The 18091-nt window shown below is 34.7% G+C and overlaps 2 protein-coding genes across 4 annotated transcripts; one reads left to right on the plus strand and one right to left on the minus strand.

Moving 5' to 3' along the window:
• Nucleotides 1-1106: 1106 nt before the first annotated feature.
• Nucleotides 1107-4411, minus strand: LOC119484620 (SUN domain-containing protein 5-like). 3 transcript variants are annotated; one of them, XR_005206052.1, is made up of 11 exons: nt 4256-4411; nt 3354-3447; nt 3103-3190; nt 2772-3039; nt 2542-2636; nt 2286-2409; nt 2053-2171; nt 1743-1913; nt 1559-1648; nt 1191-1374; nt 1107-1149 (listed from the first exon to the last, which is right to left on the minus strand). XR_005206052.1 is itself a non-coding variant. In XM_037763582.1 (10 exons), exons 1-10 carry the CDS (start codon nt 4278-4280, stop codon nt 1267-1269), a joined length of 1092 nt encoding a protein of 363 aa, XP_037619510.1. In that variant the 5' UTR covers nt 4281-4411; the 3' UTR covers nt 1168-1266. The 3 variants fall into 3 exon arrangements, 2 of the variants coding, with proteins under 2 accessions (XP_037619510.1, XP_037619509.1); XM_037763582.1 differs by lacking the exon at nt 1107-1149 and having other exon boundaries at nt 1168-1374; nt 2772-2949; XM_037763581.1 differs by lacking the exon at nt 1107-1149 and having other exon boundaries at nt 1168-1374.
• Nucleotides 4412-9435: 5024 nt separating this feature from the next.
• On the plus strand, nt 9436-16659 carry LOC119484615. The gene is made up of 10 exons (XM_037763563.1): nt 9436-9675; nt 11160-11462; nt 11545-11778; nt 11970-12068; nt 12153-12368; nt 13675-14019; nt 14441-14698; nt 16218-16308; nt 16426-16483; nt 16561-16659. Exons 1-10 carry the CDS (start codon nt 9621-9623, stop codon nt 16648-16650), a joined length of 1749 nt encoding a protein of 582 aa, XP_037619491.1. The 5' UTR covers nt 9436-9620; the 3' UTR covers nt 16651-16659.
• Nucleotides 16660-18091: the final 1432 nt, after the last annotated feature.

The following is an 18091-nucleotide window of genomic DNA, read 5'->3' on the forward strand; positions in this document are numbered from 1 at the left end:
AGATAAGTATGGTTGATCAGCATGTTTGCCAACCTTCAGACATCATAGTGTAATATGATGATTAATCAGCCTGAGTTCACTAAAAAACTGAAATCACTAACTTTCTGTATTCTGTTTGGTGGTTTATGATGCTTTTCAATCATTTCTAGCCTATTTTGTAGTATATATAATTTAGTTAATTTGTTCGACATCATGATAATGCAGATTTTTCAACCAGTGGTTATGACATTAATGCTAGCTAGACAGAATAAAGCTCTGTCTGTCATGACAATAGAACTGTACTGAAGGCCTTTCCTTTACTCGGGTGACTCTTTACAGCCGTCTGAAAACAGCAGGTATCTGTTAAATCTACAGTATCTGGAGTGATGAAGTGGCCTTCAGTACAGTACTATTGTCATGACAGACAGAGCTTTATTCTGTCTAGCTGGTATTAATGTCATAATCGCTTGTTGAAAAATCAGCATTATCATGATGTAGAACTACTCGGCTACAGCCTTCCTAGTGGAGTGAAGGGATCAGGTGGAAGTGTCAGGTGTGTTGAAAGGAGTAGCCACATAGTGCTTCTCACCTGCCGACATAAAGAAACAGCCCATAGTAAGAGTGTGAGAGAGAAAAGTGTCAATTATGTGAGAGTTCTGTATAACATCTGTAGAGACCCTCCCTGTTGTATAACATCTATAGAGACCCTCCCTGTTGTATAACATCTGTAGAGACCCTCCCTATTGTATAACATCTATAGAGACCCTCCCTGTTGTATAACATCTATAGAGACCCTCCTTGTTGTATAACATCTATAGAGACCCTCCCTGTAATTTATCACACACTTTTTGGATAAAAGACATTCATGTGTTAATGAAAAGAACAAAACAAAAATATCTATGTATGTATTTATTTGTGTATTTATTTAGCCTATTTATCTTCTACTGTTACTTTGATCCTGTTCTTAAATAATGTTACACTTTTATAGAATGACCAAACTATCTTCTTGTGAACACTCACAGTACACCACACCTCTCCCCAGCAGGTTCGTATGGTGAACACTCACAGTACACCACACCTCTCCCCAGCAGGTTCGTATGGTGAACACTCACAGTACACCACACCTCTCCCCAGCAGGTTCGTATGGTGAACACTCACAGTACACCACACCTCTAACCAGCAGGTTCGTATGGTGAACACTCACAGTACACCACACCTCTAACCAGCAGGTTCGTATGGTGAACACTCACAGTACACCATATCCCATATAGGAGCAAACACCGTCTTCTATATGGTCCCATAGACCCTGAAATTGTACACGCAAGTGTAGTCAGGATTTCCCCAGTTGCTCTCGACTTGCAGCTTCACATGGCTGAAGACACCTGCTTCCTGATCCTGAGAGATAGAGAAATGAACAGAGAGAGTTAGTTGAGCACAAACCGAGAGGATGGGAAATAAGGGATATAATGAGTAGCCTACAATGAGGACAGACAAACTGTAATTCTTATGATATATTAGCTTGTGGGTGAAATTTAAAAAATGCATGTGCATGTGTTTCGTTGCACGATGTAATACTCACAGACAGTTTGAAAGTCTGCAATGACTCGCCGTCCTGATCATAAAGAAAGGTTCCTAGTAGGGTACCTTCATCCTCTTTAGTCTTCATGCCCTGCAAGAGAGAAAGATAGAGATCCAGTTGAGCACCTTGTTGTTCTCCGTGTATGTGACGTCTGCAGTGTAACAATTTTAAATTTGTGACTTACATAGACAGCAAACATCTTTGGGCTGCTCGAGATGCTGCCAGTTAGCGACACGGTCTTTGAAATGTGACCCAGTGTCACATGGCTGATGGTCACTGGGTGGGACAGGGCTATGACTAAATGTCCACGCTCACCATCAAATGGCCAGCAGCGTCCATCCACGATTGGTCCTCCCTGAAGAATGAAAGAGTATAAAAAAAAGTTTAGATGGTATGAGGTATAACAAAATAGACAGTAAAACAATCCAAATCATTAGATGATATTGACAAACCGCATAGCCATGTGTTTTGTGTGTGTAGTTCCTAGTTCCTACCTGAGTCACAATACTTGGGTCTACAGGTTGTCTCCAAAGAGATATCAGGGATGAAAGAAAACAGGTTGGTCCGGTGCATTGGTATGTTTCCGAGGACAATCGAGCTAAAACAAGGGCCCCTGCACACAAAAACACACACAAAGAAAGTGAAAAAGGGATCTCAAAACTAAAAATCACATGTGTGAATTACAATCTGACAGATAAAAATGATGAGGGTGATTTAGATGTCTCACCTTGCGACTCCAGGGCAACGTTGGGCATAGTGTCCCCTGGTGGCTCCTTGACCCACTTTAACCTCAGCACCTCGTCCTGCAGCATTCTCATCCGCTCCCCCATCCATTCATATGTGCTCAAGGCCTGTAAGTGACAGGAGATTAATTTGAATGGTGGATGTTGACATCATTGTGTGTTTCAACATGTAGGTGAGAACATATTTGGGCTGTGATTGTGTTTTATAGGTGCACATTAAGAATAAAAAGAAGGTCATACCTTATCCCGCTTGGTTGATGGGAAAAGTGACGCTGAGGGTCCTGAGTCAAGAGAGTTGCTGTTCATGGATAGAGCCAGGGTGAAGTATACAATTCCTGATGGATGGAGAGAAACAAAGTATTGGAGAAACAGGTCAGTGATGTTTAATTCAAAAGACAGACACTCTACAGTATAAAACACACAAGCTGATGAACAAGATATGATTGTTTGTAGAAGGAGAGATCGCTTACCAAGACACATGAGCAGCATGAAGAACAGCCAGCGAATAATGCCGTTCCAGCAGGCCCCGTTGCCCCCGCTGGCCCCGTTGCCCCCGCTGGCCCCGTTGGCCCAGTTGCCCCCGCTGTCCTTGTTGTCCCCGCTGGCCTCTTTGGTCTCGCTGTCCCTGTTGGCCCCGCTGGCCCAGCTGTCCCTGTTGGCCCCGCTAGCCTCGTTGCCCCAGCTGGCCCCGCTGTCCCTGTTGGCCCCGCTGGCCCCGCTGTCCCTGTTGGCCCCGCTGTCCCCGCTGTCCCTGTTGACCCCGCTGTCCCTGTTGGCCCCACTTGCCCCGTTGGCCCCTATGGCCCAATTGGCCCCTATGATCCCGCTGGCCATGCTGATTTTCTTGGCGATGGACTTTCTCAGACCGTCTGGAGAAAACCTCCTTTTTCTGAAAGTATTGTATAATGAAAATGAGAAAGAGTGAGAGCTTTGAAGATGTATAATGAAGAACTTATGACTGTTAAACACATAGCCTGTGTATGCTACAGAACATACTGTATACAAGCATGACTGTGACACACACACACACACACACACACACGTCAGCTTACTTGTACGTAGCCGTCTCCTTGTAGGAAATGACTGGTTTTCCTAGATGGTTGTAATATCCTGCGTTGGTCAGTCGAACGCTTCTACGTACCGTGACTGTAAACAAAACAAGAGAGCAGAGGAGGTGGTCAGTCACTCACTGACACAAGTTATGTCATACACTTTGACTTTTCTAACTACAACACTTCTACTGTAAGAAGCAACTCAGTGCATGTCAATAGTTTTGTGTTTTTGAGTGTCAGACACACAGAAACCAAAAAAAAAACACTCTATGTCAGAGATGTGTGGATTCAACTAAAGCCATTTTTGAGGTTGTAGTTTGTGTTGGATGAGCCTTTTAACCATCTTCTCTTCTTTTTGTGAATATAGACTGCTGTTTATTTTCCACATAGTCATACAAGTAACTTTTTCTTTAATATTTATAATATAAATAATTATATTTATCCTCTTTTATTACTTTTCTCAATGTCAGTTTTTGAATAAGTATAAATTCAATCAGTGCTCCATTACTGCCTAACCCAGTTGAATAGAGGCTTACAGGAACTACCACCTGTGCATGAAAGTCATTAAAGAAAACTATTTGACCTAACATCAAGTTGAACATATTGTTGTTGTTTTTTTGCACGATTAGAAACTTTGCAGTTATATTAGGAAATGTGCAAAAGGGAATTCATGTCCATGACTGGATTAAATTTTCTCGAAAAGTGTTTCTAACATTTTGTCAAACTGCATTGGACAAACATGATTAGAAACATCTCTCTCACACAGTCTGAATATTAATCTCTCAAAGGTAGGATTAATCACGTTACATATGAATATGTTCCAACAGAAACCATACAGAGGTATTGCTGCTCTGCTTACTGAGTGTGTGTTTCACAGATCTGTGATAGAAACAATTCTTTACCTTCACTTTGCCTGTTTGATAACATTGTGTCAATGAAGAAGTGGATGTTCAGCGTTGAGTTTTGGTCTCTTGGCGGTTTTGCAAGATATTTTGCTCTGAGAAAACAAGTGAAGAATAAGGTGAGTCCTAATCTTACTGAATTCCACAACGGCAGTGATGCGTCATAGAATTCTAGAATGACATCGTAGAACATAGAACACACGCGCACACAGCAGCGTGCAGGGGCGCCCCGGTAGCTATGGCAACCATCACTGTCACTAAGATGAATAATAATAATAATAATAATAATAATAATAACACTATGATGAAGGCATAAAACGGCCAAAAAGTCTTTTATACACATAAACACACAATAAAACACTTTTATTTTTTAACTTTGCAAGATGTAGAGAACAGTTGGGGTAAATTTTATGGTATTGTTTTCATTTGGACAAAAAGTTGCAATTTATGAAATCATTCAAATAAAAAAGACTGGTTTTTTTTTTTAACACAATGACACAAAAAAATGACATTGAATCCTTTGGGAGTGTAAAACCCATACGGACATATCAGATCCATTTATCTACAAACTGAAAGAAACACAAATGCAAATTTTTCCCTTAAAATTGAGTGTTCTTGTGAAACAAAAATATATTTAAAAGTTCTTGAAATGTTTAACCAGTGCTCCGTCTTTTGCATTTATTATTCTTTCTTTTGGGGTTGATACGAGGTTTTACTGTAACCTTTTAACATAAAGGAAATAAAAGCAGAGGAGGATGTTATTCAGCACCTTTTTTATCCTCCAAGACTGATGGTTGAACATTACTGGGAGAATAAAATATAAAATATCTTATCTATATCTATCTGCTTTGTATATAGGTAGATATATAGGTGTTGTAGCTAGTATACGAGGGCAGTCATGCAGCAGGTGGCTGAACTGATGAAGACAAGATGGACGACATCGATAGCACATTTAGCTGGACAGTGAGGCCTTAAATGGGTCCCTAATAAAATATGCCTCACATCAGTCAGTATGTTTCCTTCTGCCTGCTTTAAGGACAGTTTCACTTTGCTCATTTAAAAGAAAAAGAAAAAAGAAAAACCTGAATTTCGCCAAACAAAGACAGAAAATGCAAAAACTTTAATGGAAACAGATTATCTGTATTATAAACACTTTGGTAACACTTTATTTTACAGGTCTGCACATTTCATGGTAATTAGGTGATAATTAGCAAGTACATTTCTTTGGAATTACTGCCAAATTACCCCAATACTTACAGTTGCCTAGTAAAATTATACCGGTCATAGATAACGTATTTAATTGCTTTTTATGCTGTTTTCTGAAATTTGCTGACTATGGCAAGCCAAGTTAGCTCACCTTAAAGCACATTACGCTAGATTTGAGATAAAGTTAACAAACCCCCAGTTGGACAGGATTTATTTAAACTTTTAGTACATAGTAATTTAAATGAGGGCTATTTAAGTGTTCCTACTGGGTAGCTGATTTACCTAAAAAAGATGTCCGAAAAAAAATTCTGAAAAAAAAGATCTGAAAAATTTCTCAAAATAAAAGTCTGAAAAAAAATATCTGAAAAATGTCTGAAAAAGATGTCCGAAAAACAATTCTGAAAAATTTCTGAAAATAAAAGTCTGAAAAAAAGATCTAAAAAAAGTCTGAAAAAATGTCCGAAAAAAAGTCTGAAAAATAGATCTGAAAAAAGTCTGAAAGAAATAATTCTGAAAAAAAATATCTGAAAAATGTCTGAAAAAGATGTCCGAAAGAAATTTCTGAAAAAAAAGATCTGAAAAATTTCTGAAAATAAAAGTCTGAAAAAAAAGATATGAAAAAAAAGTAAAAAAAAAAAATATCTGAAAAATGTCCGAAAAAAAAGTCTGAAAAATAGATCTGAAAAAAGTCTGAAAAAAAAAATATCTGAAAAATGTCTGAAAACGATGTCCGAAAAAAAATTCTGAAAAATAGATCTGAAAAAAGTCTGAAAAAAAAAATTCTGAAAAAAAATATCTGAAAAATGTCTGAAAAAGATGTCCGAAAAAAAATATCTGAAAAATTTCTGAAAATAAAAGTCTGAATAAAAAGATCTGAAATAAAAGTCTGAAAAAAAAGATCTGAAAAATGTCCGAAAAAAACAATTTGAAAAATTTCGGACAAAATGTCTAAAAAAAAAGATCTGAAAAAAAAGATCTGAAAAAAAAGTCTGAAAAAAAAGTCTGAAAAATGTCCGAAAAAAAAGATTTGAAAAATTTCGGACAAAAAAAGTCTAAAAAAAAAAGATCTGAAATAAAAGTCTGAAAAAAAAGATCTGAAAAAAGTCTGAAAGAAAAGATTTGAAAAATTTCGGACAGAAAGTCTGAAAAAAAAGATCTGAAAAAAAAGATCTGAAAAATAAGTCTGAAAAAAAAGTCTGAAAAATGTCCGAAAAAAAAGATTTTAAAAATTTCGGACAAAAAAAGTCTAAACAAATTCTGAAAAAAAAGATCTGAAAAATTTCTGAAAATAAAAGTCTGAAATAAAAGATATGAAAAATGTCTGAAAAAGATGTCCGAAAAAAAGTCTGAAAAATAGATCTGAAAAAAGTCTGAAAGAAATAATTCTGAAAAAAAAGATCTGAAAAATGTTTGAAAAAGATGTCCGAAAAAAAATTGTGAAAAAAAAGATCTGAAAAATTTCTGAAAATAAAAGTCTGAAAAAAAATATCTGAAAAATGTCTGAAAAAGATGTCCGAAAAAAAATTCTGAAAAATTTCTGAAAATAAAAGTCTGAAAAAAAAGATCTAAAAAAAGTCTGAAAAAATGTCCGAAAAAAAGTCTGAAAATAGATCTGAAAAAAGTCTGAAAGAAATAATTCTGAAAAAAATATCTGAAAAATGTTTGAAAAAGATGTCCGAAAAAAAAATTGTGAAAAAAAATATCTGAAAAAATTCTGAAAATAAAAGTCTGAAAAAAAAGATATGAAAAAAAAGTAAAAAAAAAAAATATCTGAAAAATGTCCGAAAAAAAAGTCTGAAAAATAGATCTGAAAAACGTCTGAAAAAAAAAATATCTGAAAAATGTCTGAAAAAGATGTCCGAAAAAAAATTCTGAAAAATAGATCTGAAAAAAGTCTGAAAAAAAAAAAATATGAAAAAAAATATCTGAAAAATGTCTGAAAAAGATGTCCGAAAAAAAATATCTGAAAAATTTCTGAAAATAAAAGTCTGAAAAAAAAGATCTGAAATAAAAGTCTGAAAAAAAAGATCTGAAAAATGTCCGAAAAAAACAATTTGAAAAATTTCGGACAAAATGTCTAAAAAAAAAGATCTGAAAAAAAAGATCTGAAAAAAAAGTCTGAAAAAAAAGTCTGAAAAATGTCCGAAAAAAAAGATTTGAAAAATTTCGGACAAAAAAAGTCTAAAAAAAAAAGATCTGAAATAAAAGTCTGAAAAAAAAAGATCTGAAAAAAGTCTGAAAAAAAAGATTTGAAAAATTTCGGACAGAAAGTCTGAAAAAAAAGATCTGAAAAAAAAGATCTGAAAAAAAAGTCTGAAAAAAAGTCTGAAAAATGTCCGAAAAAAAAGATTTGAAAAATTTCGGACAAAAAAAGTCTAAAAAAATTCTGAAAAAAAAGATCTGAAAAATTTCTGAAAATAAAAGTCTGAAAAAAAAGTAAAAAATATCTGAAAAATGTCCGAAACAAAAGTCTGAAAAATAGATCTGAAAAAAGTCTGAAAAAAAAAATTCTGAAAAATGTCTGAAAAAGATGTCCGAAAAAAAATATCTGAAAAATTTCTGAAAATAAAAGTCTGAAAAAAAAGATCTGAAAAAAAAGATCTGAAAAATGTCCGAAAAAAAACGATTTGAAAAATTTCGGACAAAAAGTCTAAAAAAAAAGATTTAAAAAAAGTCTGAAAAAAAAGATTTGAAAAATTTCGGACAGAAAGTCTGAAAAAAAAGTCTGAAAAAAAAGTCTGAAAAATGTCCGAAAAAAAATATTTGAAAAATTTCGGACAAAAAAAGTCTAAAAAAAGTCTGAAAAAAAATATTTGAAAAATTTCGGACAGAAAAAGTCTGAAAAAAAAGATCTGAAAAATTTCGGACAGAAAAAGTCTGAAAAAAAAGTCTGAAAAAAAAGTCTGAAAAAAAAGTCTGAAAAAATAGTCTGAAAAAAAAGATCTGAAAAAAAAGATCTGAAAAAAGTCTGAAAAAAAAGATCTGAAAAATTAGTTGAAAGACATCCATATTTATGAAGTTTGAAAACGTGTCAATTTGACCCGAAGACAACAGGAGGGTTAAAATGAGCTCCACCTTTACAGCTGCAACAGTGATGAAGTGATGAAGTGATGTTAGTGCAAATTCGTTTTAATGCCACTAACTTCTTTAACGCATTAACATAACTTGTTATTTCTAGGTTGTAGTGGGCTCAGTTTTAAAGCTAAAGTGAAGATACTGGTATCATATGAAACTAGAAAACCTAAAGAATCCATTGGTACCAACCATGTCATACTAGCATGGCCATTTTCAAAGGGGTCCCTTGACCTCTGACCTCCAGATATGTGAATGTAAATGGGTTCTATGGGTACCCACGAGTCTCCCCTTTACACACATGCAGTTTGGGGCAAGTCATAGTCAAGTCAGCACACTGACACACTGACAGCTGTTGTTGCCTGTTGGGCTGCAATTTGCCATGTTATGATTGGAGCATATTTTTTTATGCTAAATGCAGTACCTGTGAGGGTTTCTGGACAATATCTGTCATTGTTTTGTGTTGTTAATTGTTTTCCAATAATAAATATATACATAAATTTGCATAAAGCAGCATATGTGTCCACTTTTATGTTGATAAGAGAATTAAATACTTGACAAATCTCCCTTTTACGGATAAAAAAATGTGTGAGAAAGTTAGGTGGAGATCAGTGTGAGGTTTCATTTACAGCTGCGTGCTCTTTCTTTCTGCACCACAAACCAACAGAGCAGATAACACTTTAACGCTGCAGCCTCACATCGCTGAGCTCTGATAACTCTGACACCACACAGACACACACACACACACACATACACACACACACACACACACACACACACACATTTACACTTTAGTAATGAAAAGATAAAAGTAATGTCTGCCTTAAGATGGAATCAGGAGTTTCCATGTGAAAACTTGAGATTAAATTAATCAGTTAATCACTGAAAGAGGAAGGAAGAGACGTCAGAGCTATGTGCTGTCCTTCCACTCAGTCCTCTTCAGCCTCACTTTGTTGAAACACTGTCGTCGGTTTTCACAGGTGAGTTACATTTTAACAGTTTTATTTCTGGTCTTAATTTAAAAAGCATATACAAATACTGATATTAAACCTTTTTTTCTGATTAGGATTGAAGGACGACAGCAGCCATGCAGTTGGCAGCAGCTGGATGTGTGTTAATGGGTTTCATCCTGCTCATCTCAGGTAGGATTTACTGTTCATCCCTTCTAAGAACCTGCCTAAATCAAATATAAATAAATGAATGACTCGATAAATAAATAAACCATTAAATGTACCAAAAAATAACATTAAAAATAAATGTATGTATAATAATTAAATTAATTGATAAAATGTGACATAAATTGATATTTCTGTTATAATTTGCTTCTTTATTCATAACACCCCCTCATTTGTATAACGAAGCAAAAATGTATAAAGAAAAGAATACAGAAATAAATAAGTTTGGGGAAATAAATAACGGGGAAATGCAATCGGAAAACCATGCATAAATAAATAAATACATAAATAATTAAATTGAATAAATAAATAAATACATGTTAAAAAATGGAAGATTGAATAAAATAAAATAAAAATAGATACAAAAATGTATTCATTATTAAATAAAAAATAAATATAAAATAAAAAAATATATAATAATTTAAAAGGTAATGACAATATAAACATAAATTAAATAAGGGGATTAATACAAAGGTAAATAAATATAGAAGGAGATAACAGAACCGAAATATCAGTTTATATCACATTTTTCAATTCATTAATGCCTACATTTATTTGTATTTGGGGAAATAAATGGGGGGAAAATGCAAAGGGAAAATCATAAAAAAAATAGATACATAAATCTAATAATGAATAAATACATTTAAAAATAAATACAAATGGGGTGCTGCAGTAGTTCGCCTGGTAGAGCGGGCGCCTCATGTACTGAGTCCTTACCGCAGCGGCCCAGGGATCGAATCTGACCTTTGGCCCTTTGCTGCATGTCATTCCCTTACTCTCTCTCCCTTTCACTACTATCTCTATCACTGTCAATAAATAATAATATAAAAAAATACAAATAAATAAAAAGTAAATGCAAAAATAAATGAATAATTTAAAGTTAATGGCAATATATAGATACATTAAATAGAAGAGTAAATAGATAGGAAAATAATACAAAGGTACATAAATAAAGAAGCAAATTAAAACAGAAATATCAATTTATCTCACATTTTATCAATTAATTAATGGCTAAATTTATTTTTAATATTATTTTTGGTGCATTTAATGCCATATTTATGTATTTTTGAGTCATTTATTTATTTGTTTATTTATTTATTTATTTATTTTTTACCTTGGCGGGTTCACTCCTCCTCACACTGTGGGTAACTTGACTAAATGGATGTTTGAATCATTTCATTCTTCTTCTTTAAATACATTAAATACATACAACAACATTTGGAGTCTGAATTATACTGTTTTTATCTCTGTTAGAATAGTTATTATTGAAGGATAAACAGCTGGTTCATAACTTTTCAACAGTAGTGTACACAAAACAGAAACAAGGATTAAAAAAAACATTACATATCAGTTCTCAATATTTTATATCATACAGTCACGATTAGTAAACATCCAATAATAAGAAAGTATAAATGTGTCCAGATGTTTACTGATGAAATCTTCTGTTAAAGGGGTTCAGGAACGAGCAAACATCATCTGTGCTTTAAAAGGTTCATCGGTGGATCTGCCCTGCTCAGCTCAACGTCCCACTTCAACCAGGAAATGGTACACTGTACTGTGCAATGAATCTAAACCTGTTCTGAACGAGATCTCTGCAGATGGAAATCGTTTAACGTACAACATGTCTGCAGAGAGTAACTTCATTCTGACAATCAAAGATCTGACAGAAAGCGATGAAAATAATTACTGCTGCGGAAGTATAACTGAAAACCCGGGAAGCTGCTGTGACAACAGAACTGAGCTCCATGTTGCAGGTACTGTGGCTGTCAGTTATTTATCACTTTGAGATTAATATCAGTATATGAATTCTTATTTTCCACATCATGATGATCCCAGACCTGCAGGTGAAGGTGATTCCCAACACAGAGGGACAGACAGCAACACTGATATGTAGCACCAGCTGTCCTCTGACTGAAAACCCTGCAGTCTACATCTGGTACAAGAACAGAGAGTTCCTCTATCAGGACTGGTCTCCCTGGTACCAACAGCTGGTCAGCAGTGAGGAAGCAGTCACATACTCCTGTGCTATCAAAGGCTACGAGGACCTCAGAGCCCCTCAAGTCTCAGTGGGTGAGTGACAACCATCAGCTCCTTATTATATGATGAAACATCTGGATAAATGTGTTATTTACGTTTTAGCTCTCAGATTAATCTAAAAGGATGCATCTCTACAGCAAGGTGAAATGTTAAACCACTGGGGGTTAGCAAAAACAAGATTTTTCAAAGGGGTGTTAAGTTACTCTTTCTTTCTTTTTGTCCAGATTCTGTCTCACCGACCTTCTTTAATGTGACCTATGCTAAAGGGAGAATGTGTTCTTCTCAGCACACATCAGAGCCCTGCTCCATCACATATCCAACAGGTTGAGTTTACATAAATATCCACAAAACACTCCTCATCCCCAAATATATCACAGCAACTGATTAAAAGTGTATTCTCCCAACAGAAGTACATGTTCAATTGACTCCTGAGAACAACGCTGTCACACTGACCTGTAACACCAGCTACCCGATGGCTGACCCTCACACTGCCTACAGGTGGTACTGGAACAGAGAGTTATACAGTGACTGTGAGAGTCAACACATGACAGTCCTCAATCCGTGTTCTACAACCCTCTCCTGTGCTGTAAAAGGCCATGAAGATCTACGCTCTGATGAAGTCTGTGAGTACAAACCAACTTATATCTTATATAATAAGAAACGTGATAACTTAAATAATGCTTAAACACCAGGGAGGGCGGGAAACAGAAAACACTCTGACGTAAACACAACTTTGAGATTAATAATGTTTGAGTTTTGTTCATTTAAGTGTTATTAATCAAATATCACCTTCTCTTTCAATTTAAAATCTAATATCAGTCTGTGCTGCCAAAATCATAAACAATAAATAAATAAATGGCTCAATAAATTAATAAATAAATGGCTCGATAAATAAATAAATATTTAATTAAATGTACCAACAATAATATTGAAAATAAATGTAAGCATTGATTATTTGATAAAATGTGACATAAATCGATATTTCTGTTTTAATTCTTTATTTATGACAGCCCCCTCATTTGCATAATGAAGCAGAAATGCATTAAGAAAAGAATACAGAGATTAATCAGTTTAGGGACATAAATGGGGGCGAAATGCAAAGGGAAAATCATAAAAAAAATAGATACATAAATCTAATAATGAATGAATACATTTAAAAATAAATACAAATGGGGCGCTCTGACATAAATAAATAAAAAATGTATAAAGAAAAGAATACAGAAATAAATAAGTTTGGGGAAATAAATAGGGGGAAATGTAATGGGAAATTCATTCATAAATGAATAAACAAATAAAATAATAATAATAATAATGATAATAATAAATATAATAATAAATAAATAAATTGATTTAATAATGATTAAATATATTTATAAATAAATAAAAATAAATACAATTAAAAGTTAATAAAAATAATTAATTAAATAAAGGGAAAATTAAATAGAAGAGTAGATTGATGGGAGAATTAATACAAAAGTAAATAAATAAAAAAGCTAATTAAAACAGAAATATCACATGTCACATTTTAACAATTAATGCCTACATTTATTTTTTACATTATTTTTGGTACATTTAATGGCATATTTATTTATTTATTCATCGAGTCATTTATTTATTAATTTATCTATTTTTTATTTTGGCAGGTTCTGTCCTCCATAGCGTTAGTCTTTTCCTCTCCTTTACAGTTGTGTGACGTAATTCAAGCAGAGAATATGTGGCCTCTTAGCACCTTAAAATCTCAGTCATTGTTGATTTCTTTCTGATTTGCAGTTATTGCTGCTGCAAGAACTTCTGTTTTTTCAGCCTCAGACGCTGTGTCTTACTCTCCGTCTGTGAGAAAGAAATGTTTTAAAACCAGTTAAAATCCTAGACGGAAGAAGTATTTTTCAAAGTAAACGTATTATTAAAAGTCTTTCATCTATATTTCAGGTCTTGATAAAAGCACCTGCTGGAGAGTGAATTATGTCAGCAGGAGAATCTGTGCTCTGGAAGGTTCTTCAGTGAACATTTCTAGTGAATACTCTCACCCCCACGATCACAAGCCAAAATTATGGTATAAAATAAAGAGAAGTGGTGAGGAGGAGGCAGCTGAAGCGCTGATCAAGAATGCAAGTCGTCGTGTGGAGTATGATGACAACATGACGGATTGCCACATCCTGAGAATCCATAACCTGACAAAGAATGACTCAGCAGAATACACATTCACACTCCAGGAACGAGATGATGAAGGATGGAAACAGTCTGATATACCTGGAGTCACTTTAGCTGTCACAGGTAATTCTTTTGTATGGTAGCCCATAGAGTACTTTATTAAAATATTAAAATGTAATTCTACAATTCACCTTATTCTTTGCCTGAACTATAGGGTGCTTCTGCATTTCGTTATGTTGTGTTCTCACTTCCGTCTAGAGCGGAAGTGCCATTATTTTTGCTTAGCGTCGCCAGTGTTAATACATCCCTGGTTATCATCCTTTACTTGCCACAAAAGCTGTTTTTAAGCCTTATAAAAAAGATATTAGGTTGTTTTTTCAGGTGAGAAAGTAATCATTTAGATTTACAATGTTTTTTTTATTGTTTTCTACTGTTCTCTGAAATAATTGGCATCAGGTATTTAGATGGTTGCATGCCAGTTTATCTAACAGAAGTTTAAACAATGTCTCTTCTACATTTACTGACCGCTCTAACCATCTTTCAGGTGTGAAAGTTCAGTTTAGTCCTTCTGCAGTGGTGAAAGAGTACCAGAGAGTCACACTGACCTGCAGTACCAGCTGTCCTCTGACTGACAACACAACCTTCATCTGGTTCTTCAACAGTCGACCTCTGACCCTGAAGGAGAACCAAAACAAACACCTGGTTCTAGACCCAGTCAGCAGTCAGAATGCAGGAAACTACTCCTGTGCTGTCAAATCCCACAACAACAGCAGCTCTGATGAAGAGACTCTCACTGTTCAAGGTGAGCATGTCTTTTCATTTTAACTGAATATTGACGGTGAAGCACTTTAACAGTTGAAGCAAAATGTTTTTGAAATACGACATTCAACAACTCTTATTCTGACAATGCACATCAACATAACTGTGCACTTGAAGGTCAATATGAAAACAACAGGCTGCTGTAACTCACCAAGGACACTTCATTTACATTTGGTAGAAGGAAAATAAAGACTCAGTAAAAGCAGCAGGCAGACACAGGTTATGATTTAATAATAATAATGATGATAATCATAATAAACTTTATTTTAAATGGCACTTTGTTTTCCAGAAGAAAAAAAACAGTTGATAAAAACCAGAAAACTGGAACAACAACAATAGAATAAAATACAAACAACAGAGGGATCATAAAAAGAGTGTTTCTGCAGCTACGAGCATTTTTAAGTCCCAGCAGTGACATTTTTGATTCCTGTTCAAATTTGCAGTGCAATGCTTGATGAATATATGCACGGTGTTATTACCCATCTTGACAATTACTAAACTAATTAATAACTAAATAATGTGATTTAATAAAATTCATAAAGCATTTTATGGGTCCAAACACCACTTTTCTTCATGTTAAGATACGTAAAAAATGAGCTAATTCAATGACAATATGACATTATTTCAAATGGAATTGTTTCATATACATATTACTTTACACCATATTAAAATTATTTTTATGTTTACAAATCATTTATATGATTTTTTTTCATCTAAATGCGCCTGTCCCACACCTCTGAGTTAAAGCTAACGTAGACGACCTCGCTAGCTGCCATTTATCTACAATATTTGCAAAAATGTCATTCCTGCAAGTTCCAAGAATAAATTAATATTGTTTAATAATAAATAAAGTCCTTACGTTAAAGACATTAGACATTAGAATTGCAATATCTGTCATAAAACACAACATATTTTATATTTTTTGTGTATGAAGACTGACATCTAGGGTTACTGTCTACATTTTTCAGGATGGAGAGAAAATCATGAAATCCCCTATTTTTAGAAAATGTTTTTATGTCACTATTTACAATGATGCACAAAGCTTGATGAAAATTAATTTAAATGTCTTAAAAATATTATAGAAATTAAAAAAGCAAAATGTATAAAATAAGCCTTATTGTAATGTTGCGGTAAGGACATTTAGTAAGAACAAGTGATGAAAACGATAAAAAATAAACATGTTACAGATTAAAATCTTAACCTCTAGATGTCATTTTGTGTTCCTGTTTATATGTATTACATACTCTGATGGTTAAAATTCATAGAGGTTGATTTTTTAATTTTTTTTTATTTGGGAGAGTCAAAAGTGACCGTAGTTGCAGAAACACCCAAAAGCAAAAATACCACAAGATAAAATAAAGTTTAAAAACATATAAAGTGGCCAGGGAGGGATGATAATAATTATGATTTAAGTACAAGCCCCAAACCTATAAAATACAAATTTATTATTTTGAAATATGTTTCACTAGTAACTTACATCTTACATCAACCTCTGTCTCCAGGTCTGACATCAATAGCAATACTGAACGCAATGAAACTGACTCTTTTATTCCTGATCCTGTTGGCTCTACTCCTCCTCTACCTGAAGAAGAGGTAAAGTACCTGATAATCTCCCATTTAATTTCCTGTATTAAAAGTCTTCTTGTTGGCTTAATTATATCTGTTTTTTTAACATTACTAATTTTTCTTAATATGACCAATAAAATCCAGGAAGAAGAGACCTCTGACCTCCGCTGCTGAGCTCAGTGACAAAGTACAAACTGGACAGGTGAGTGAAGAACCTGAGACCTGGAAATGACTGTTAGTGTGTGTCCAAGTGTGTCATCTGTTTTCTCTGGTCTTCAGATGGACCAGCTTTATGAGAGCTTCCCACTCACGACCACGAATCCTGCAGCAAAGAGAGAAGCAGCAGAGCAGCAGGAAGACATCATGTAATATACTGTATATATACAGACGTAGGCAAAGTTGTTGGTAACGTTCCGTTAAAGAGAGAAAAACCCACAATGGTCACTGAAATAACTTGAAACTGACAAAAGTAATAATAAATAAAAATTCACTGAAAATTAACTAATGAAAATCAGATATTGTTTTTGAATTATGGTTCAGCAGAATCATTTAAAAAAACAAACTAATGAAACTGGCCTATACAAAAATGATGGTACTCTTAACTTAATATTTTGTTGCACAACCTTTTGAGGCAATCACTGCAATCAAGTGATTTCTGTAACTCTCAATGAGACTTCTGCACCTGTCGACAGGTATGTTGGCCCACTCCTCGTGAGCAAACTGCTCCAGCTGTCTCAGGTTTGAAGGGTGCCTTCTCCGAATGCATGTTTCAGCTCCTTCCACAGATGTTCAATAGGATTTAGATCAGGGCTCATAGAAGGCCACTTCAGAATAGTCCAATGTTTTGTTCTTAGCCATTCTTGGGTGTTTTTAGCTGTGTTTTGGGTCATTATCCTGTTTGAGGACCCATGACCTGCAACTGAGACCAAGCTTTCTGACACTGGGCAGCACATTTCGCTCCAGAATGCCTTGATAGTCTTGAGATTTCATTGCACCCTGCACAGATTCAAGACACCCTGTGCCAGATGCAACAAAGCAGCCCCATAACATAACTGAGCCTCCTCCATGTTTCACATTAGGTACAGTGTTCTTTTCTTTGGATGCTTCATTTTTGCGTCTGTGAACATAGAGCTGATGTGACTTGCCAAAAAGCTCCAGTTTTGTCTCATCTGTCCAAAGGACATTCTCCCAGAAGCTTTGTGGCTTGTCAATATGCATTTTGGAAAATTCCAGTCTCGCTTTTTTATGATTTGGTGTCCTCCTGGGTCGTCTTCCATTAAGTCCACTTTGGCTCAAACAGTGACGGATGGTGCGATCTGACACTGATGTACCTTGACCTTGGAGTTCACCTCTAATCTCTTTGGAAGTTGTTCTGGGCTCTTTGGTTACCATTCGTATTATCCGTCTCTTCAATATGTCATCAATTTTCCCCTTGCGGCCACGTCCAGGGAGGTTGGCTACAGTCCCATGGACCTTAAACTTCTGAATAATATGTGCAGCTGTAGTCACAGGAACATCAGGCTGCTTGGAGATGGTCTTATAGCCTTTACCTTTAACATGAAGGTCTATAATGTTCTTTCTGATCTCCTGAGACAACTCTCTCCTCAGCTTTCTGTGGTCCATGTTCAGTGTGGTACACACCATGATGCCAAACAGCACAGTGACTACTTTTCACCCTTTAAATAGGCAGACTGACTGATTACAAGTTTGAAGATACCTGTGATGCTAATTACAGGACACACCTTAGTTTAATATGTCCCTGTGGTCACATTATTTTACATCTTTTCTAGGGCTACCATCATTTTTGTCT

This window comes from Sebastes umbrosus, chromosome 3 (assembly GCF_015220745.1).
Source record: "Sebastes umbrosus isolate fSebUmb1 chromosome 3, fSebUmb1.pri, whole genome shotgun sequence".
Lineage (NCBI taxonomy): Eukaryota > Metazoa > Chordata > Actinopteri > Perciformes > Sebastidae > Sebastes > Sebastes umbrosus.